General features: G+C 37.2%; 1 protein-coding gene across 1 annotated transcript; it reads right to left on the minus strand.

The window, feature by feature from the left end:
• Positions 1-1,447: 1,447 nt before the first annotated feature.
• On the minus strand, positions 1,448-23,349 carry EXOC1L (exocyst complex component 1 like). Its single transcript, XM_036765494.1, has 3 exons — positions 23,229-23,349; positions 8,381-8,511; positions 1,448-1,714 (listed from the first exon to the last, which is right to left on the minus strand). Exons 1-3 carry the CDS (start codon positions 23,347-23,349, stop codon positions 1,448-1,450), a joined length of 519 nt encoding a protein of 172 aa, XP_036621389.1.
• Positions 23,350-23,783: the final 434 nt, after the last annotated feature.

Raw genomic sequence — 23,783 nt, forward strand, 5'->3', positions numbered from 1 at the left:
CACATACATTATACATATGTATAAATGTAACCAGTGTTTGGAGTATTTGGACTGACCTCCTGTAAGAAAAGGTCTGAAATTTAACTATGAACTCTGGGAATTATACGTCTCCCTCCTAGAGAGACTTAGACTATAGTGCTTTCTGGACAAGATAGGAGTAAAAGGTGGGCCAAATTTCCTTCAGCTATTAAATGAGACTGATGCTGGGAAAAGGAGATGGACAGAAGCAAATTTCGAAGGAGGAGAAAGAAAGTCACATGGGCAGAACACGTGCATTTTAAATGGATGCACAAGAATACATTATTGAAGTATCTAAATCTCTTCTGCTTAGTCAAAACTTGTTAAGAAATGTGACTGAATTGTTTCTCTCTGAAAGACTAATTAAAATGAAGTGCTTTAATTACCGCCCCCCTCCCCACTTCCATCTGGAAATGGCAGACATTTACTCCCAAGTTTCTCTCTTCTTGGTCTGTTTTAAAACCTGATTTAACTCCTATCTTTGACAGTGCCTTACCCTTAATATAAAATTATGATCAACTTCTCTATAATGCATGCATCTGTATTAATTGAGGGCAGTGGAAAGAACAGTAGAAAATGCCAGTGACTTTTGCTATAGGATAAAAATAGGTTAGAAAATGACATCTCTCTAGATTGCTAGACTTTTCTAGCTGGGCTGAGCCAACTGTGATAGAATTTTATGGTTATGGTGTTATTAGTAGCTTTTAATAAACTTGTAAATAGCAGAGAGACATGATCCATGTGAATCAGCATCATTCCCTTAGGCTAAACTTTGTTGAATCAGATTCAAGGATAGCATGGAACATAGATACATTGGGGAAGCCTAAGTTTCTGAAGTGAGGGACTTGAGGTAGATAGGTAGTCCAAGAGAAGGTTATGCCTCAGTTTTATCTAATGGGAAGAGAAAAGCATGGTCTGGAAAGACTCTTCGCTTCTACATTACTATAGTGAGAATGAAAGCCCTCATACAGCCAAACCTTCCCAGCACCCCCTCTTGGTTGTACATATTTTCAACAACTATGTAAATTTTGTTTAAATATTTCTAAAATTACATAAGATCCACCCATTTGAAAACTTTTATCAGCCTCTATTTATCAGCACACCAAACAACAGATTGAACCGAAGACATGTCTTGATACCCTCAGTACACTTTAGTAATTAGATAATTCATTCTTCGTTCAGAAAACAATTTTATTCATCATTGTTAATTGACTCCCTCAAAAGTTACTAAGGAGTAAACAGGCAGACAGAGAAACATAAAATGCCAAGTGGTTAAGAGTAAATAGAGATCTTACTTCATTTAATCAATTCATTTTCTTTTCATAAAAATATAGTTAGGAATAAAGGGAGAGGAATCAAGTCTTAAATAACAATATTTAACGTGGGGATTTTTAAAAATAGGAATCGCAAATAAAAGCAACATATGGTATCAAAGTGGCAGAGGACAGAGAGAGAGACACAAGAGATTGAAAGCATAGAAGCATATTCTCATAAGGACTAAACAGTCCTTGTTGTTGGAAGACCAAATCGAATCATCATTTATGTAGGTAGCATCAAAGTTTACAATTTGTAGATCCTTTTTAAGATAAGCATGATTTAACTTGTTTACGGTTCGGGCAAAGGCATATTTAGAAGCACAACTATAAGCTTCCAAACGGTAGACTTTCTTGAAATGCAGATCAAAAAATGGGTTATCCTAAAAGAGAGAGGGAGGAAAAGTCATTACTTTTGTCATAATCACTTAGATAGATGCCATATTGTCATGGATTCCCATTGCAGGGTCTGTCGTGTTTACTAGTCATTTAAAATATCAACATTAAGGATACTTTTAAAAGCCAGAAATAATCCTTCTAAACAACTTCACTTCAAAATTAATGTTCCTATCTGATACTTCTTTTCCTCTCTCCTCCGCCCCACCCCACCCTTTACCAATGACCTGTAAAGTAAAATAATTCTGGTGGTACACGTTTGTTCTTTTCACCCATAGTACAAATAAAACACTATCTGGGACTATGGATTTACCAAACCCAGTTGTCCTTCCTTCTCAGTGTATGTGGATTTATTTGAAAATAGGAAGGAATATAATAATATGAACTTCCCTAAAGAATCCAAGGAGGGTCAAAAGGAGGGTTTTTTCTTCATCCTCTGAATGGTGCAGTACTTTCCCCATCCCAAGCTCAGAAATGGAGCATCAAGCTTTCTACTCTTTCTGTATTACATGCCACCAATCTACTGACTGAGGATACAAGACTAATCCTGGCATGAAAGGTAAGCCAATTCATTTGCCATTTGCCATTATTGTTGGATCTGATCAAATCATTATTAATTTAGTATTGACAATCTTATGAATAAGTGCCTATTTTAGAAGAAAAATAAGTCCCTTTTATCCCTGTTGAAAAAAATAATTTATTCTTCAATGAATTTGCATTCCCATGACATTTTACACTAATTTCCCTTCCAATTTGTCAGCACTACTTTTTCATGTCTCAGCTATATCTAAATGACCAAATAGTTATGAAATGAACTTATGTGCACTTTATTCAGGCATAGCAGTTCATCTACCTGTCGTGTTTTATTTTGTAGTTTTCATTCTTAATTGTTCAGATCAGGATGAAAACTTTTTCTAGTAATGAATAAATTGCATCATCTCTACATTGGATCTGTAGTTGCTACACAATGCTTTTTTCTAAGTTAACACAAAACTCCTTTGACAGAATCTAGTGGATTTCATAAAGGCCTTAAGAAACACACTGAAGATATTTTAAGAAATATACACATCCGGTTAAGAAATATGTACATGTGGTCTGGTCTAGACCCCATGGTATACTGCCTTATATCATAATAATCCTATGAGAAGGTGTAATAATGCTCCTACAACAACCTCCCTCCTCCAAAAAAAAGGCCTAAAAGATAACCAATGGAAGGAACAAAACTTAAATAAGAGCTCAAGTGTGTTGCAAAGGATATTATCAGAGAAATAAATGATGAGGAATATATATAGAACAATCATGTAGCATGAGGAAAGGACAACCAATGGACAAATTGTATTCTCCGCTGGTATTTACACAAAGTCAAGAGAATATTAGGATGGCTACTAGTACATTGGGTGGATTCTTTGTGCTGATTTTAAGGGAGGACATAGACAAGTGTTGTATGGAATGGGCAAGAATGGATTAGTTTTGATCTGAGTCATTGAATGAAATATCAATGAGATCATGGATCCATGGGAATACAAGAGCATAAATATGACCTTAACAATTTATCCAATTTTAAATTTTGGCATAATATAATTATTTGAGCAAAGGATGATTGAAGATGTACATTTGTAATTTCTTTTGCATGTAGAAAAAAAAATCTAGGCTACCTCATGGTAGGTAAGAAACAAATCAGTGAAGGTTGCTGAGCCCGCTAATATTGTACTGTCTTTCATCACCACAATGTTTAAAACAGCAGATGGGTGGGGGAAGCTAAAATATATCCCTTTCTTAAGTAGGCATAACTGCATTTTAAAAGACAGTAAATTTCATTACAAAGAAATGCTTCCTTTCATCAAGCCATCAATATTTTTCCTACTAATATGTACGTACTAAACATTATCCCCCATCACCATAAAGGAAAATATTCCTCATGCTTCTGGGATGCTTAAAATTAATATACCACATAATCTTTTAGTCCATCTGCTGAATCTTGGACATTTTAATTTCATAGAATTTTAAAGATAAAAAGGAACATAGAGATGATTTCATTGAATTATCTCATAAAACAGAGGAAGCAGCAGATACCCACAGGAGCAAAGTGTACAGATTAATATGATACAGCTAGTTAGTGACAGATCTAGGAGTAGAACTATGACCTCCTAATTTTCAGACCAGTGTCCTCCACTACACCATGATGTTTCATATTTGTGACAATTCACTTTTTAAGGGCCAGGCATTGTGGTTGCCTTTTCATAAATCTAGCTTTAATTCTGTTGCATTTCAGCTTTACCCTCTTTCTGGTTCTACACTCTTCCATTTAGAACTACGTGATTCTTGTTGAAAACAATAATAAATGTGCTGATTTCTGAGAACTAAATTACAAGATCTGGGAGAAGACAAAATTCCTAGAACACCAGGTGTCATAAATAAAGATCTGAGAGAATTGATTGTTAATAACCAATGATTTGGGGAGATCCAGAGTTCCCCCTTTTTCTCTAGTTCTCATTTCAGTCTCTTGAAGGACATTACTGAAGGAGTAATTTTTGAAGGAGTTTATTGGAGGAATTATTGAAGGAGATTAGATTAACTTTCTTAACCATCTTGTTCAGACCCCACCCATGCGGGGAAGCCATTGAACTCTCTTCAGGTTTGGGTGGGGATAAATTCTTTGAATAGATTACCCAAGGCTGGGGGTAATTTAGAAGTAAATGATATAATCAAGGTTCATTAAAATAGTCCTGGTTCTCATTGTAATATTCATTCTCTCATTACTTGTTAACCAATCAGAGTTGATTACCACCCTCTGAAACACTCATCTTTCTAAGGGCATTTAAAGTGTGAGCTTGTGGCCATAATGGTCTTTGGCACTCAAGAATGCCAACTAATAATGCTAGTATTATTAATATGATGACTAATTACCTAGAAATTATATCTCTTGAGCTTTTTAAACACATCATAATACTGAGAATGGGAATGGAGATACAGTTCATATAACCTAGACTTCAGAAAAACATATCCCAAAAATTTTCAGAGAAAATATAGGTATAAACTTTTGACTGGAGAATCTAAAATGGGATACAGTTTATGAAAAGAGGGAGACTATAAAAATGAATTTTTTTTTTCTAAAAATGAAATTTTGATAATAGAAGAAAAGTGACCTTTCTCATCCACTGAGTGTTTGGAGGCTAGATGTGCTTCCCCAGAGAGTAAGCCTGTAGTAACTGGAATGTTTTCAGAGAGACTATCTTCTGCTACAAGTATCTTTTCCTCTGAGTGTTCAGAGTTTAGATGTGCTTCCCCAAAAAGAAAGCCTGTAGTAAGTAGAATGTTCTCAGAGAGTGTGTCTCCACCTGTAAGTATCTCATCCACTGATGTGCTTCCCCAGAGAGTAAGCCTGTAGTAACTGGAATATTCTCAGAGAGACTATCTTCTGCCACAAGTATCTTTTCCTCTGAGTGTTCAGAGACTAGTTGTGTTTTCACAGAGAGTAAGCCTGTAGTAGTAACCAGAATGTTCCCAGAAAGACTGTCTCCTGCCACCATTATCTTTTCCTCTGTGTACTATGCAGTTGTGTTAACTGTTTTTCCCTCCTTTTAAAGCTGCTTTTGAGTCTTGTATTTGAAGGTCACATTTTCTCTTCAGCACTGATCTTTTCATCAGGCATGCTTCATTTTTTTGCCTTTATATGTTTTTTCTTTGTTTGTGTGTCCCCAGAAAGCAAGCCTGTAGTAAGTGGAATTTTCTCAGAGAGTGTCTTCAGCCCCAAATGTCTTGTCTGCTGAGTGTTGGAAGGCTAGATATGCTAGATACGTTTCCCCAGAGAGTAAGTTCTCAGAAAGACTATCTTCTGCCACAAGTATCTTTTCCTCTGAGTGTTCAGAGAGTAGATGTGCTTCCCAAAAAGTGACCTTTCTAAAGAAGATAATGTGACTGTACAGAGAACTCTCTGATGATCTCATATTTTTAAAAGACGTATATAAGAGATGGAAATATGGGTATCCAACATAGATTGAATGTAAAGAATGGCACAAACCTCTAAGAATAGTGTCAGAATGTCGAAGATCCAGAATGACTTGAGATTTGTGAATCACAATAATGTCAAAGAGAATTTTTAAAATAACCCCACATTTGGGCAAGAAAATGAAAAAGGAAGGAATTACCTGATAGATTAGGAGCAAATAATGTTAACAGATGATGGAAATAAAAGAAATTTTGAATTTTTTGCTTCTATTTTTTTTTAAACAGGGTAAATGATCTTTAGCCTGGTAAAGATAGAGCAAATGTTGTTAAAAGGTTTGACATCCGTGATAAGTAGATGGGAAAGTTGCTCCTTTAAATGACTCTAAATATCTAAGCAAAAACTATTTACATCTTGGATTACTGAAAGAAGTTGAGGGAGTGATTAAACAATGATTGTCAGTAATGTTTGAGGAATTGTGGAGAAAGAGAGATAAAGACTGTAGTTGGAGAAATGTATCCCAAATTTTAAAGGAGAAAAGGGTACATTCTTAAACTATGAAACAGTAACTTTGACATCAGCCTCCTCTTGCAAACTCTAAAATGTATTATTGAGCGTTTAGAAAAGAGAGATAGTATTACTTGGGGTCAGGATGGATTCATTACAGGACTATTAATGCCAAATTATCCAAATTTCTCCCTTCTTTAAAAACAGGATTATTACACTGGTAGAATAAAAGAATGCTGTAAAGTATATCTTTCTTTCAGTAAAGCATATGATCACTTATTTCATGATATCTTTGGGGTCAAAATAGAGAATTCTGCATTGGTCCCTAGGAGAAGGTGGAGGCCCATTAGAAAGAGGAGACAAATTTTTGACTGGTTCTGTAGACTTTGTATTTTTAATAGTGTAAATAAAACTTGTTCTGTGTCCGGATGCCTTATGAATCCAAAAGCTTAGATAGGGAACTTACAGACTCCCTTGGGGGTGGGGTGGGGTGTAATGGTAATTAGGGTGGGACTTTGTTTTATTGTTTTCGCTTTTTCAGCACTGAAGTAATCAAGTGCCTTTGATGAGTCTGGCCTTTGTTTCTTTTAGTTCACATAGGTTTGAGTCCCATGGTTGTGATGCCCTTTGACCCTGAACAGGGTATATAAACTCAGAGGTTGGCATTTTGTTTGGGGCTGTCACTCACTGGAAGAGTATGTCATGTGATTTGACCAGAAGAGACTCTGAGTAGCCACTGGAGGTTCCCCCGCTGGACACTCCCCCCCCACCTCCCCCACTTGAAAATCCAGATGTTGGTGCCTCGCTCTCTGATAACTATGTAATTCTTTGGCCAGACAGCTAGAAGCCTTGTGTGTTGATAACTGTGTGTAGCCACTGGAGGTTCCCCCGCTGGACACCCCCCCCACCTCCCCCACTTGAAAATCCAGATGTTGGTGCCTCGCTCTCTGATAACTATGTAATTCTTTGGCCAGACAGCTAGAAGCCTTGTGTGTTGATAACTGTGTGTTTGATTAAAGTTACATTGTTAACCCCTTAAAGTTTCTTTTCTTAGAAAAGCACATCAAAGAACCTGTGCTGGCAGTCCTTCTATGTCCTGGTGTTATTGGTCTTACACTCCCACAGCAGCTGCTAGCCACATTGTCATTACAGGGTGCCATAGGCTGATGTTCCCAGGCATCCCTATGTAGAAGCAGATAAGCCAGACTGGTACAATTAATGAGTGAGCTGTTGGATACCTTTTGGAAAGTGTCAGATACTAACATTCCCAGGTTCCATTTGTATGGGAGCAGCCAAGCCAGGGAAAGGAGAAGTCCTCAAAGTTTAGAACCAGGCCCTTTCTGTCAGGAAGGAGCCTCTGATAGAAGCATTATGTAATCAATTCTTGGCACTATATTCTATGTTGACAAACTGGGGAAAGTTTGAGAGGGTCACTAAGGTAGTTAAGAATCTAGAAACCATGTCTTATGAGACTTATTGAAGAAACTGGAAGTAGATATTCTGGAAAAAGAAATGACTTAAAGGAAATATGATAGCCATCTACCAATGTGTGAAAGGTTATCATTTGGAAGAGATTGGATTTATTCTGTGTAGCTCTAGAGGGAAGCATTGATGGCTGGAAGGTATAGGGAAGCATATTTAAACTCAGACTGAGGAAGAACTTTCTGACAATTAGGATTTTTTTTAAAGGAAGTAATTAGAAGTGTTCAAATAGAGGTTATATAATAATCTTCCAAGAATAGAACAGATATAGGAGTCCTGTATTGAATGGGAAGTTAGATTGCATGACCTCTAAGGTTCCTTCCAATTCTATGATTCTATTAATTTCATTGTGATCCCTGCTGAAGGGGAATGGAGGTATTGAGAGTTCATGTGGTTGTGAGGGGTGGGAATGAGGACAACAATAAGAACTATTAGCTTAGAGCAGGAGGTAGTAAACTCAACTAATTTAAAAGTCAACCAGATAAGACTTCGAGATTGACAGGGAGACTGATTGGGGAAACCTAGACTAGTTATTATGCCCAATAGAAAAGGTTTAAATATTGATGCACAAAAAATGGAACAAAAATACCAACACTCTTTTCACCAAAAGATCACTCATGAAATATAATATCTTAACAATTACTGAGTATCAGAAATATATGTGGATATAGAAGTTTAGCAGGATATTTTAATATTTATAGTATAAAACAGCACTTACAGTATCTGCTTCTTTTCCGTCAATCATCTCCAGATCATTCAAAGACCATTTTTTGGTTACTTCGTATTTTTCATCTAGACCTATTCTGTAGTGTTTCACGATAATTATTTTTACTTCTTCTCTTTTAGTCACTGCAAGATAAAAAACTACTTAGTTTTCATAGGCTTTCACATGACAATGAAATAATTCAATATAATACTTTTCATTGATTGCACCCAAAGTGTTTTCTTCTCTGCACTTTAATGCTTTTGCTGCACTTCATATAGCAACATTATCATTTATTATAAGTAGGGAAACTGAAGAATCATCAAGCTGGAAAGGACCATAGAGATCATCTAGTCCAGTCCCTTCATTTTCAGATGAGGAAACTGAGGCCCAAAGAGAAGTGACTTGTTCAAGTTCATTGGCAGCAGGTGTTGGAGTCAGATTTTGAATCTGTCTCTTAATACAGTGAACTTTTTGGCATACCTGACTCCCTCTAAATTGTAACTTTTTTTTTTAGTCCAACCTGTTCTCATTGGTGTATTGAGCTCCTGGTAAGAAACTTTTTCTGTCAATATAGATAATCACTTTTTATGCAGCTTACAGCCTCAGAGATTTGCCTCATGGCACTGGAAAGTTAAATGACTTATACAGGCCTGCACCAGCTAGTATGTGAATTGGGACACAGATTTGGATCTTCTTAACTGGGAAGCCAGCTCTCAATATCTCTCTCTCTCTCTCTCTCTCTCTCTCTCTCTTTCTCCACCAATCTTCTTAAATGCACTATATTATTTTTTAAATCTGGAAAGATATAACATTAAAAAATAAGAGAAACTTCGATTTCTAAGCCAATGTCACCCTGGATCTACATTTATATTCTGAGATGATCCACACAGGTATTAACCAATGCTTACTTTTAATGTGGTCACACTATCAAAAGAACTGAATTGAGGTAAACATTTGATGTGTATGTTGTATTACTCTTGAAATAATAACAATCTCAGGCATCATGCCCCTCCTATCCATTTATGTATGATTTCTCAAGATTAAAACAGAAAAGTATGAGTAACTATTAAATACCTAGACAAAATAAACATTTTTAATAACACATATAACTTATGTCTTAAAGTCCATTTGCATGAGACTCTCCTTATTGGTGGAGATTGACTATTCAATGCTCCATGCCAGACTGAGGAGCAGAGTTGGTGAGAGCTTGGAGGAGCAATCTTGGTCTTCTGGCTTTGAGAGATGAAAAAAGTTCCAGACTGTCTTCAGGTCCCTGAAGGGAAAGAAAGGCTCTGGGAAAAGCTGACATGTAGAGGAGGTAGCACCTTGACCATGCCCAGGGATATGCTGATAAATGTTTCACAACTGGCTCTCCCTCAAAATACAAATACAACACATTTCAAGTTTAATTGGCATTATTAACATTTTCTTTATCACTTCATGAAGTCTAGAAATCAACAAAACAATAATTGAGTTCTGATTTTTAGTAGTTGCTAGTTCCCTAGATGTAAATACTCATGCTGAAGACTTATTAATCCTCTTTTTTGAGCTGCTGTGAGGTGGATCTAGCACACCACTAATTCATGATGCCTGTGTTGTGCTGTAGGTGGGCAGACTGCTCATCCCCAGTATGTATGAGAGAGGAATAGAGAGAGAGAGGGGGAGAGAGAGAGAGAGAGAGAGAGAGAGAGAGAGAGAGAGAGAGAAAGAGAGAGACAGACAAACAGACAGACAGAGAGAGACACAGAGAGAGAGAAAGACTGTCCCAGTTTGGCAGTTTTAAATATGCTGCATGTTCTGGCTATGCAAAGATTGGAAAGAAACTGCTGCCACCCATGCAGTAGGGGAACACAGAATATCTTCTCCCAGAAGTAGGTCCCTTCTGTTTTCCACATGAGTGTCTCCATCTTTGGTGATCTGAGAATACACCAAAGCTGGGTTTCACATATACCCTTCAAATGGCTGTGGCATGATGGGTTCAGATATCTAAAGACTTTTTAAAAATCCATTAAGTGTTACAAAATTGATATTATTTAGTTCCAGTTGAATTATTTAAGCATGCCCTTGAAATAAAATACAAGGCAATGTTTCCTGAAGTTAAAATAACTCATTTATCATCACGTATCAGTGTTAAGCAGTGCTAAGAACATAGTCCAAGCACTAGGTGGTGCAGTGGATAGAGTACTGGCCTTGGAATTAGGAAGACTTATCTTGATGAGTTTGAATCTGGGCTTGGACACTTACTAATCTGTCTGACCTGGGCAAGTCACTTAACCTTAGCCCTTTTTATCTTAGTTCATCTGTAAAGTTAGCTGGAAAAGGAAATGGCAAAGCACTCCAGTATCTTTGCCAAGAAAGCCCCAAATGGGGTCACAAAGAGTCAGACACAACTGAAACAATTCAACAAAAAGAACAGAGCCCAGAATCCTAGCACCATCTTAGCACTATCAGTCGGTTAATCAATGTGTATTTATTAGCCACTCATTAGATGCCTTCTAACATGTTTAGAGTTACGGGGTAAGCATAAAGAGAAAGCAGTACAAGATAGTATTTAAACAAAGGGGGTTAATGGAATGTTACAGGTTGTTAAATGAAGAATTAAATGAAATTCAGAAGAAGGAGAGATCATTGGGGTTTGAAGTAGCTGGGGAAAATCTTTGAAGACAAGGGAGGAATTGAATCTTTTGTATAAGAAGAAAAGATGAAGGTAGGCATTCTGTGTTTGGGGAGGCAGATTATGGAGGAACTTGAGAACCGTTCTCAGTATTTTAAACTTCATGAGATAAGCAGTGAGAGCTCGGGTTCTTGAATGACATGGTGAAATTCCCGATTTTCTCTATTCTTCTAAGGTCCTATTCTGATGATTCATTCTGACTAGGTGATCTTGAGTTCTCAAAGGCTATACCAATAAAATTCAAGCTCTGGCAAATTCTACCAAGCTAGGTCAAGTAATGGATTGTATCTGTTGTCTAAGGACCAGATTACTTAAATTCTTAGAGGTTAATCAGCAGGTTAGCCCTCAGACCATAAATTCTTCGACCATTGAAGCTTCCTAAAAACTCTATAATAATTGAGCAGGTACACAAAATGTTGACATTGCAGAGTCCTGAAGCAGTGGAATAGTGGAATGAAAGTCTTGTTTTAGAGAAAATAGTCTGACAATGGCATGCAGGACAAACTGTAAGCGAAAAAGGAGGTGAACTGGAAAAATGACCAGTTAGGAGACTTTTGAGAGTGATCTAGATATGTGAAATGGTAAGTGCCCGTAAGGGCAATGGAAATTAAGAGAAAAATATGAAAAGACTTTTTAATGGAAGAGAAAAGGACTTAATGACAATTAGATATAGAAGAATAAGGACAGGTAGTAGATATGACCACAAATTTTTAGCCTGGGCACATTGAAAAAGAGAGATGATATGGGGAGAAAGGCAATGAGTTCAGTTTTTAATATTCTTATACCACAAAAATCCTAGCCAAATACCATGAGACATCCTTTAAGAATCAGAGGGTGAGGGGGTTATTAGAGGGGTATTGAAAACTATAGTAGATTATCAAAAAGTCTTTTGTTTGGAATCTTCAAATGGTAATTGCTTTTGTCCAGCTACATTTTGATTTGCTCTATGTTATGCAACCAGGCCAATGATTCCAATTTTCTCTATTGTGCTGACTGTGATTCAACTCATTTTCCACTTTGGTGTGATCCACTTTGTCATCAGATATTTTTGTCATGGGGTCCACTACAGCTGTGACTAGCTTGAGATTACTAAGGTTATACTCTCATCCACTACTGGTAAGTCCCTTGAGCCTTTCCTTCTGGCCTCTTATAAAGCCCATCAGCCCTAGGTTCCTACTGGCTAAAAGAAGACCATAGGCCAAAGGACAGAGTCTTGGACAATACCAAGACTTAGGAACAAGGCAGAGGATGAGGTAATAGTAAAAAGCACAAAAAGAATCACCTATGAGTTAGGAGAACTAGAGAAGCTCCGTGCCATGGAAATGAAGAGATCACAGAGTTTCAATAAGTCAGCCGTATGAAATGACTTATAGTGCTTGAAGGGGATGAAAACTAAGAAAAAGTCTTTGGATTTTCCCAGCAGGAAATCACTGGTCACTTACATGAAAGCCATTTTGATACAGTATTGAGGGCAAAAGCTAGATTATAAGAGAAATGGAGGAGAGGAAGTGAAGATAGTAGTACAGATTTTAGTAGAAGGCACTCCAAAAGGCGAGAGTTAATGGAGACAAAAGGGTCAGATATAGGGCTTTGGATTCTTCTTCTTTTTGCATGGGATGTGCTGTGAATGTATAAAGGTAGAAGAGAAGGAGTTTATAGAGAAAAAAAAAAAACTAAAGACCTTAAAGACCAAGAGGATAAATAAAGGGGCCACATCTTGGAGCAGATGAGAAGGTATTGGGTTCAAAGTACAGAAGCAGTGTTAATTTTAGAAAGTAGATCAAATTTCTTCCTCTGAGATTAGCAGTGCCCAGTATGTAGGCACTTAACAAATGACTGTTGATTTGGATTAAAAACCAAAAGTGATTACAAGGCACAGCCAGTGATATTCTGAGATGAAAGTATATAACAACTTTGGTTAGCCAATTAATTTAAGCATACTTACTATGATAATAAGATTTTGGATTTACTCCCAATGTGGATCAGTTAGTATTATATTTACAAAAACTGCATCACGCGTAGAGTTAGGCATTTTGTAAATATTTTCGCATTGGTCACAATGGTGATAAAGCAGAAAGGTATAGATGAAATTGTTCAGAAGCACTGAAAAATGTTCATGTTCAAAGCACATACGCAATTAACTTTGGGTAACTGTATACTCAAAGAATAGGATGTTGTTATTATAAACAATTATCTAGAAACAGTTTTTTATTCAAAACAGTGTAGTGCTTTAAGGTTTGCAAATTATTTTATGTATGTTATCTCATTTGTTTTACCCTATAAAGAACAAAACCAAAATAAGGTTTAGATTAGTTTTTTAAAAGAAGTAGAAAACTTCTTTTCTGAAATCCTAACATTTCTAAGGCAGTTCTTTCTATTTTTATTCTTCAAATCTCTTTGGATAACCGCATGCTCAGAAAACTAGTTTGCTAGTACTTAGCACAGTGTTCTTAAGCACAAAAATTACAGCTGACATTTATCTATTGCTTTAAGGTTTACAAATGCTCGACATACATTATCCCACTTGGTACTGTAGATGTTATTGTCTACATTTTACAGATGAGGAAACTGAGATTTGATGATTAAATGATACTCATAATCACATAGCAACTTAGTAAGTATTGGAGGCAGAATTTGAACTTGGGTCTCTTCTAATTCCATTCACTATACTGTGCTACATCTATGTGTGTCTGAATAAATGTTTTAGTGCTTAACAGTACCACTGATGTCAAACTGAGAAGAAACTCAGTGTTAAGAGTTAAACACTTTGGGAAAATTTTGTGGCATAAAGGAAACATAAATGCTTTAATATGGCAAAAAAAAGCCTCTTTGGAGCCTATGAGACTCCAAGAATATCCCTAAGCCAAGAACCAAAGAGTCCACTTTGGCTGGAGGAGGCCCAACCTGTAATCTCCATGCATGCATTCTGCTGCCAACAAAATTAAATTGCAATATGTGTATTAATGCAAGAGTGGAATGGAAATTTATCACATTATCCTAAAACAGAAATGTGTTTAGATAGATAAAACATCATAGGATTGGTTTTAGTAGCATCAGAAGTAGAATGCCATAATAACTATCAGTGAGTAAAAGGATATTCTCCCAGGGAATTATTAGGATCAAGCTAATTGAGATGCAATGTTTCGCTTGGCTTTTCTTTCTTCTTCTTTTTTTTTTTTAGCATTGTAGTCTTCATTTCATGCCCACCATTTATCTTCATTTTTAATTGTAATATACTTTCTACTTCAGAAATGCCTATCCTTTAGCATACTGAATTGAAAGGAGTTAGGTCAGTTGAACAAAAGGGAGTTGATCATTTGGAGAGGAAGGTATCTCAGTGTGTGGCAAGCCGTATAGAAATGCTCCCATCAAAATGAATGTCTGATATTTAATGTTTAGTGGTCAGTGTGACATTGAACAAGAATCTTTTGTGTGAACTTGACCTAGAACAGACGAGTTTACATTTAGCATTTGGACTACTAATATTGTAGCGGTTGCTGTGGTTACTTTGGTTACCAACCAACTAACCAAACCATCTGACACTTAAGTATGAGGCATTGGGGAAATTGATGGAAGGGTTGGGGTTTATTGAAAATGTGATCACTGGGATTCTGCCAAGCAAAGTATTTAAAAATTTTTTTTTCTAGAAGGAAGAGCCCACCTTGCATCTATGCTAGATTGGATCATCAGGATGGACTTATAGCGATCCTACGTAGGATGAAAGGGAAGAAGGATGACTTTGTTGGGAACAGTAGCCCTAGGGGATTCAACTTGAGCCTCCTGATAAGGCTTCTGAAAAGTGTGTTTTTTATATGCAGGGATCCAAAACTGAGAACCCATGAGTTCATGACGTATCTCTTTTACTGGATTTGCTATTGTAATTCACTCTAGTTTAGTTTTTTATATCCACCAAAATTAGGATAAAATTGGGGATGGTAAAGTGGAAAAAATGTTTGATTTGGAATCAAGGGACATGGATTCAGATTTGCTTTGCTACTTACTATCTATATGACCTTGGGCAAATCACTTAACTTTCTGGGCCTCAGGTTTTTTTAATCTATAAAATGGTGGTGGGGGTGGGGAGGGGCAGGGACAGGATTTGAAGACCTCTGTGCTCTCTTCCAGGCCTAAATCTATGATCTTATTGACTCGGCTTAGATTTTAGAATTGGTAGTTCATCATTACCAGTGGTTTCTCAAGTACATCCCATATGCTCAAGATCCAAGTAAGTGTTTTGGACTTTGGGAGAAGTTGGCGTATTTGTAATTAATTTGTTGTTAATTGTCACAATGTAATCTATCAATTCTAAAATCTATAATTATAAGAGTTAAGGAGAAAGTAGTGTATTAAAATGGAACCTTAGCCAAAATCAATGTTAATACCTATAATTTTATGTGTCAAATATGTGTGTGTATTTTATGAGGCTGTAGACTGGATCTGTGATTTGACAACTGGAGAGAACATCTAGGTAACGAAACTCCTTCTACTGATGCAGCCAGTCACTTTCTCTGAAACTTGTGTTATTAGAGAGTTAGCTAGAGCATCAAGGTATTAAACAACTTGTCCAGGATGGTGAGGCCAGTATGATCCAGACAGAAGGCTTGAACCCAAGTCTTCCTTGTTTGGAAACTAACTATCTGCTATGCTGTGGAGAAACTCTAATACAAACTATCTACCATTTCAAACTAAGACCCTAGCTTGACTCAGATATGCAAGTACAAAACATTTCATGTAAACTCTGCCACAGAGACTTTTAACAATATCCCACAAATGCAATTTGGTCTAGTAAGTGTGCATGTGTGTGTGAGTCCAAGCAGATACCTTTTGAAAGGGAAATAGGGTTGTGATGTGCAAAATCTAGTTAAATATTAAAAGTGTTTTATATCTTTAATTTTTTTCAAATTTTCTGTTATGAAAATGAAAGCTCTTCCTGAGTGGAAAGTATTGTACTAAAGCTCAAGGTAGCTGCCTCCTATGGCTAATGGTATTTTATTGCTATTTCATCTTTAATCTTCCTATTCTCTTGGCCTTAATTTGGCTAAGAGGAACATGATTGCTGTTGTCAAGAGAAACTCTGTTTTTATGTATTATCTTTTTGTCGGTGGAACTTCTATGGATTGTCAAAACTAGTCCCAATTTAAAAAACTGACCTTGGGCTGCTCCTTTTTAGCCAACAATAACCTAAATTTACATTTCTAAATTTACTTAGACTCTTTTCAAATGTATTTAGTGGTCTCCTGTTATTCTTGTTACTTGACACATAGGCACCACAGTATTAGAAATGATTTGACAATATCATTTGTCACTCTAAGTCATGGTATTTTTGTTTGATATCTGTGTTCTGTATTCAAGACACAGAGAGGGAGAGATAGTAAATATGCACAGAACTGGCCTGTATTGTCTTCAGGATCTTAGTGTGTATCACTAATTTTCAATTTAGAATATTTGGAAATATGAAATGTTTTTTTAAAATGTTAATGTATTTCTAAAATAAAATAATCTATTTAAATGGTTTAAAAAATTGTTCCAACATATTATTAAAAAAGTGTTTTCCTCACTTTTCTGGACCTTGGTTTCCTCATCAATTAAAAAGGGGAATTGGACTACAGCATGGTCTCTAAGGTTCCCTTCCAGTCCAAGAAAAGTTGCATAGCTTTATGCGTGTGTGTTTTATAAGGATATGGACTGGATCTGTGATTTGATTGGTAAAGGGAACCTCCTAGGTAAGGAGTTATTCTATATCTAAGCTATGTTGTACAGTGTTATGCTATATATTACTACTATAATCCTTCTCACTCTCTCCATTTCCTATCCCCCTTTGGATTGTATTTTATTAAGCTTTATTTATTTTTTGTATGTTAAAAATTTTAACAGTAAAAATACAAACTCCTTGAGAACCTCAACTATTTCATTTTTTTGTCTTGGTATTCCCAGCACAGCACCCATTGTGATGTTTTGTATATAGTACATATAGAGAACAGACGTATGATTTCGTTGGCATAAGGAACCCTTACATGAGCAAACTTCCTTTTTCAGTGCACTTGGAACCTTTTCTGCAATTAGAAAATTGCCTAGAATATTGACAGGTTAAGTGACTTGCTGAGAGTCACAAAATCAGTGGCACTTGAATCCAGGTTTCCTCTCTCATTTCAAGGCTTTTGGGTCATGTTTCATCTCAAATGTTGGATTAAATTGAATGACTCCATTTCATATCTTCAGAGATTATTTTTTTAAACTGGTATTTCAGATCACTGCTTTAGTGATTATCCTCAGTATAGTGCTCTGTACACAAGAGATTTGAGGCACCTGGCCTTTCCACAAAAGAGGAAACTTTTCATTGTCAGTGATAGCAAAGTACTTAGTAGAAAGTAATCTCAGGGATACAGAGAGTGAATTCTGAGGAGAAACCACAAGCTGAGAGTGTATGTAGTCTGCATGTAGTTGGAAAGAGGTTGCTGCTTCCTAATGTATTTCTTTTCTCCTGGGAATCCCGATAAATTGCAGAAAGAAAGGATAAGAAATACGTGGAAGAAGTATAGGAAGTATGGGGAGTGTCAGGGCATATCTGGCTCAGACACTTATCTGGTAAAATTTCAATGTGGTGTTGTTGGTGTTGGTGTTGGTGTTGGCATTGGTATTGGCATTGGCATTGGCATTGAGTCATATCCAACTCTTTGTGACCTTGTCTGGGGTTTTCTTGGCAGAGGTACTGGTGTGGTTTGCCATTTCTTTCTCCAGTGGATTAAGGCAAATAGAGGTTAAGTGATTTGCCCAGGGTCACACAGCTAGTAAGTGTATGAGGCTGGATTTGAATTCGGGTCTTCCTAACCCCAGGCCCAGATTGATATCCACTGAACCACCTAGCTGCCTCCAAAGTTTCCTTATTTATAACTAAATTAGATTCTGATCTACTGGCTGGGGACACAAGATGTATTGCTGACTAACATCATACAGATAAGCAAGTTTATATGTATATCTATCTACCTGACTAGAGTTGTTCCTAAATTATTTATTTTTAGGAATGTACAAATTACAAAAAGTAAGCAAATTTCAGAGAAGGAAAAGATAGCAGCTTGTTAAGGGAAAAGTGTACATTCCTTTTGAGGCCCTTGAAACTGAAACAAACAAATGAGCTGATTTGTTCTCACGGATTTTGAAAATCACAAGAGTTTTAGAGGTACAGAGACTGGGAACCTTATGGAACAAGAGAGTATCATATGGAGACATATAATGACATTCTATTTGAAATTAACTTCCCTTCAAAGTGTAAAAGAATTTATTTTACAACTTATGAAATTGTATAGGTTTATACTAAAGGAAATTCACTAATGTACAGTACACTAAATGAGGACTGGCCCGGTACAATGGATACAGAGCTTGGCTCCGAGTCTTACCTTGGACGTTTACTGGCTATTTGACCTTGGGCAACTTACTAAATTTCTCATGGCCAACAGGCAGTTCTCTGTAAGAGGCAGATCAGATACCTGACTGCACTGCTAGGGGGAGTTTTTTTCCTATGCCAATGAAATCACAGGTCTAGTCCAAAATATAAACCACACTAAATGTAATTATTTCAATCTTACCAACACATTTCCCTTATTCTAATTACTGTCTTGTTGAACTTTAATTGCAGGTATGCTATGTTATAGCATATTAAAACTGGAAAGAAATGGTTTCATTTTCTAGATGAGGAAAACTGAGGCCTAAAGAGGTTAAGTGAGTTTCACAAGCTGATATAGCCAGTTGGTGGTGGATACAATACTGGACCTAGAGTTAGTAAGACCGGAGTTCAAATTCTGCCTTAGAAACATACTAGCTATTGGCTCTAGGGAAGTAATTTAACCTCTTTCTGCTTGGTTTGTGAAATGGGGATGATGATAGTAGCACAGGGTTGCTGTGAAGCTCAAGGGAGATATCATATGTAAATGTTATGTGAACCTTAAAGTACTATAGAAATGCTTGCTGTATAAATACTGAGCTCCTCATTCCTAGGTCACTGCTTCCCCACTCCCCACCTTCTTACATTTCTGAAAAAAAATGTTCTCAAATTGAGAGTTGTGGTAAAGTTGGAAGAGAATTCAGCAGGACTAGGGAACTGGGCTTGGATCCATTCTGTATCTAAAATCAGAAAAGCTTTCCTCTCCCTCTTTCCCACTGAAAATCCCATTACCATTGTCTCTCTAGCCCATCCCTATCTGTTATCATTTGATTCTCTGCCTTGTCTGTTCCTCTGTGTCCTCAACTCCCATCCCCCTCTTCCTCACATCTTAGATAGACCAAGGTGAGAGCCCAATCATTTCTGAAGGGAGCCCGACACCAGCTCATGCTGATTCTTCTCCTATGATAGTCTATGCTACATCACTCAGCATATATTTAGTTGTAGCTTTTTTCCCCTTCACTACAATTCATTTGGGGGTGAAATACAGTATTACTTCATGGCAGCCTTTGTAGGATTAATTAGTGTCATGCCCTTGAACAAGCTACTTTCTTCTGTAAAATGGGAAAAAGAATATACTCATTACCTACGTCATAGGGTTAGGGTGAGGCTCAAGTCAAATCAACGTGCATCTATTAAGTACATGCTATGTACCAGGCACTCTGCTAAGTACTGAAGATATATAAAAAGAGGCAAAAATTGTACCTGACCTCGCAGTCTAATGGGGGGAGACAACATGCAAACAAACTATGTATAAAGAAACTATATACAAGATAAATAGGAGATAACCAACAAAGGAAAGGTACTAGCACAACAAAGCAGCCAGAAAAGCTTCCATAGGATTGTATTCTGGCTGGGGTTTTTATAGAATTATTTCATGTGTGTTAGTTTTGTTTCTTCAGCTGGTTCCTAAATGCCTTGATTGCAGAGACCAGGTCCCGCTCCTTTTTAACCTCTTCTCATGGTGCCTAGCACAGTTGTGAACATACCATGGAAGCTCTGTAAATACAAAGTTTCACCGTAGTTTGAATCCATTCAACTAAATGTTGAGCTGAATTGAACAGCTTGATGACTTGGAAATCAGAAAATACATTTTTTCCTTACATTTTAAGTGAGATTTGGGAGTAGAAAAGAGGGAAAAGGAGTCCTTTTGAGTTACTGGAGCCATCATGGGACTCATGAGATGAAAAAGAATTTGAGAATTAACTCTAAATGTTCTATTATCCAACACAGGGAACAGGGCTGGGACTGCAATTTCATTGGTACAGAGATCTCTCAGATGAGTAATGCCCTCTAACAATGTAGGTCAATACCTCCTCTTCAACTCACAGTCTTAGAGATTTGTCCAGAACACTGAGAATTATGGGCCCTGGGTCTCATAGCTAGTGTCAGAGGTAGAGCCTGAACTTACCTCTTGTTCGGGCTCTAGACCAATTCTCTATCCATTATGCCACACTGCCTGTCACATGACCCCTAAGAATAGACAATCCCATTCTAGGAAATGAAGAAATGTTAACTCCATCAGCTAGCATTTCATTACAAAACATATTTGGCTAATTGGATGTATGAGTTCTTATGATTCTTCCCTTACATTATGAAAGTGTATTAGTGTGTGGTGCTATATAATGGGAGGGCCATTACCATTGTACAATCCCCTCTGTTTACCCCTCTGGGCTTCAGTTTTATTATCCGTAAAATGGGGAGTAATATACACTATCTACCTCGAAGAGCCATGGATACGATGAACCATTTAAAACACTTTCTATAAAGCTCTACAGAAATGGATACTGTTGCTATTATGACTCGATTTCAATAATGGAGTGCTAAGTATCTCTCTGTCTTAAGATTTCAGGGTAGTGGTTTGGGTATGACGGTTGAACTAAGGTTCAATGCAACTGATTATTTTATTAGGTTCCCACAATTTGCACTCATATCTCAAAAATCATTAGTAAATGCTCTTTTATTGTTTACTGTGAAACTAATAAAGAGTCCTTAGTACCTTCCTTGGAAATATATGATTCTTTTTCAGTCATTCTGTAGGGTTATCATTGCTATCCAAGGATAACTGCTTCCCGGTAGCAATGAACAGCTGTCCAGAGCAATGGCTCATCCAGAAGGCGGGGGAGGGCTAAATGCACATACCCCAGCTTAAATACCTTCCTGGGAGGGACAGTTTATTCATCAGGACAAGTTGTAGGAACTCTTTGCTCTGACTCCTTTCCTTATGCTAACTTGCACCTCGATTTTGTTGTCTTCACTTACTCTAGAATTTTGATTCTGTCTACTTGTTGGATCCCCTTGACTCATTATTGCTAACTGCATCGTTTTAGGACACAGACAGTCCTCTTCTTGCTTTTGGCCCTTTTCCTGTACCCTGTATTGGATAATCTGATAATCAATTTCTTTCTACTCCCAAGACCCACCTTTGTCTCTAACTAACTCAGTTTGCCTGGTTCTGGACCCCATAAAAGCATGGCCCAGGAGGCCTCAGGTAATGCCGCAGACATTTCCCAGCTACACTATGCTGATATTTGGGGGTAGGAGAAGCAGAGACAGAAGAGTATTTGAAAACTCTTAACACCTGTAGATGTTCTTCTAGTCAGGCACAAACTATAATAAGCTGGCCTTTGAGAAGATTGTTGATGACGAGCCAAAGGAAAATCAGTTTCCTTCATTATTTTCTTTCCTCCTACTCCCTTGAAAAGTTAAATAGAGAACTTTTGCTGTATTCAGTAACGACTAAGATTTATATCTACATTCAAAAGACATGTTGCAGGTTAAGCAAGCCATAATTAAGTAGGTGGAAATCTGGTTGCCAGATTAGTTGGTATAGATCTTTAGAGTTTTAATTGCTGCTCCTATTTGCAAATATCATAAATATGCAGTTTGGGATATAACATCTATATACAATACTGATTGAGTATCAGTTTTTTTGTCAATGGGTTTTGAATTTGGTGCCTGGTGTATTGCATATGTGTATGTATGCATAGACATATATATGTATATATAAATTGTATTAACAGATGTAATATTATTAAGTAGGGGCTCTCTTCTTCCAACATACAATTTTCTGCATTTTCAAGTTCCTTTTCTGTCCAGGCCATTAGATTGTAAGCTTTTCCTTACACTGTGAGCTCCTTGAGAGCAGGAACCGTCTTTTGTCTTTGTATCCCCAGTGCTTAGCACAGTGCCTGGCACATAGTAGGTGTTTAATAAATACTCACTGACTGAATATGCATAAGGTAGAAATATTAGAGAAACAAAGCCCAGCATGAACTAAGTGACTCTTGGCTGGAAGCCTTCTTTTTATTATTTGCCTATTTTATTAATTTGCCTTTTTTATAATCATATTATCTTCTTATTGTTAAAATCCCTAAAGCAGTTAATACGCAATTACAAACCATCCTATATTGAAGAGAAAGTTTAATTGTCACTACTTTTCCATTTTTACAACCTACTTACCATCGATGAAGTATCACAACAGAGAGCTTTAAGAGAAGAGAGTTGTTTTTTTAAATAGTGTTGTTTTTTTCAAAAAAATAATGAGAGGTAACATGTCGGTGGATAAAAGTGAGTCACTCTTGAGGTCCTGCAGATCTGGATTCTGCCTCTGACACTTACTGGCTCTGTGACCCTGGGCAAGTCACTTAAGCTCTAATGCTCCAGGAACCTCTCTACTAACACTCTAGGTGTAGAGAAATCAAGGTCTTACTCAGGTAAAAAGTTTCCTTCCACACCTGGCAGTTCTACCAATGAAATCACAGTTTCAGTCTCTATTCTCGAAAAAATAGTGCAAAAATTAGTTCCCAATTGAAAATTAAGGACCTATTTCTTGTTCCTTATGCAAAAGGAGCAATCCACTTCCCTAAATGGGTAGTAATTGAACAAAATAGCCCAGCCCCTCCATTATTTTAAAACTATAAGGACAATTCTTTGCTTATAAAAAAAAATTCCTACGCTAATGCAATGACCTGCAAAGAAAATGCACAGGATAGCCCCTTGGATACTAAGTAACCCAGCACATTTTTAGATCCATTCTGAACAATTAGCTAAAAGGTTTTTCACAGCACAAGATTACACTGAGTTTTTTGGATTTTGCCATTCAGTAGAGGCTTAGTTCTGCTCATCAGCAAATCCAAGCACAGTAACTCTGTCAAGTACTAAGTACATTTCCCTCTGACACTGTCTCATTGAATGTTCACTGGAATAGGGCTTCATTAACACAAAGAAGAACACAATCAGTAAATTACCTGATACACAGAGGTAGTACCTATCCTGGGCTGGGAACTCGATTTCGATAAATTCATAGAGATGCTGTGAGAGTGGTTTGAACAGTTTCTTCTCCAAGTCCTCTTTCACCAGAGATGACATTTCCTCCAGCGCAACTAAGATTGATGCCTTGGCTCAAGCTTTTTTTCTGTCTTTTTTTCTTTGGCTTTCTGGATCCCTTGTTCTGGGCTGCAGCTGGTCTGTCAGGATCGCCTACTTTTTTGCTCCTCAAATTCCCACAGACCCTAATCTCTCCTGGTATTTCAACCAGAGCCAGGATCCAGGATTCGGAGCAATTTCCAACTTCTCAGAACCCTCACTTCAGCATCAGCCGCAACAGTGGTAGCCCTACCATCACACTTTAGCATCCAGCAAGCTTCCCTTGGCTGTTCATCTGCGGTTTGTTGATGGGGAAATATATTGATAAACATCGGCAGGTATAAATGTGGAGCTCCTTGGCTTTTCCAGTCCTGAAGGTTCCCCCTCCCCTTTCATATCAATATTCAGAGGAAGACCACTTCTTCAGTTTGATTCCA

The sequence above is a fragment of the Trichosurus vulpecula genome, chromosome 6 (genome assembly GCF_011100635.1).
Source record: "Trichosurus vulpecula isolate mTriVul1 chromosome 6, mTriVul1.pri, whole genome shotgun sequence".
In the NCBI taxonomy this organism is placed as follows: Eukaryota; Metazoa; Chordata; class Mammalia; order Diprotodontia; family Phalangeridae; genus Trichosurus; species Trichosurus vulpecula.

Coding starts and splice junctions, on each gene's coding strand:
- EXOC1L (XM_036765494.1), bottom strand. CDS start 23,349: ATGTCATCTCTGGTGAAAGAGGACTTGGAGAAGAAACTGTTCAAACCA. Junction 8,512..23,228: donor GTACTACCTCTGTGTATCAG/GTAATTTACTGA, acceptor TTTATCTTGCAG/TGACTAAAAGAGAAGAAGTA. Junction 1,715..8,380: donor ACGGAAAAGAAGCAGATACT/GTAAGTGCTGTT, acceptor TCTCTCTTTTAG/GATAACCCATTTTTTGATCT.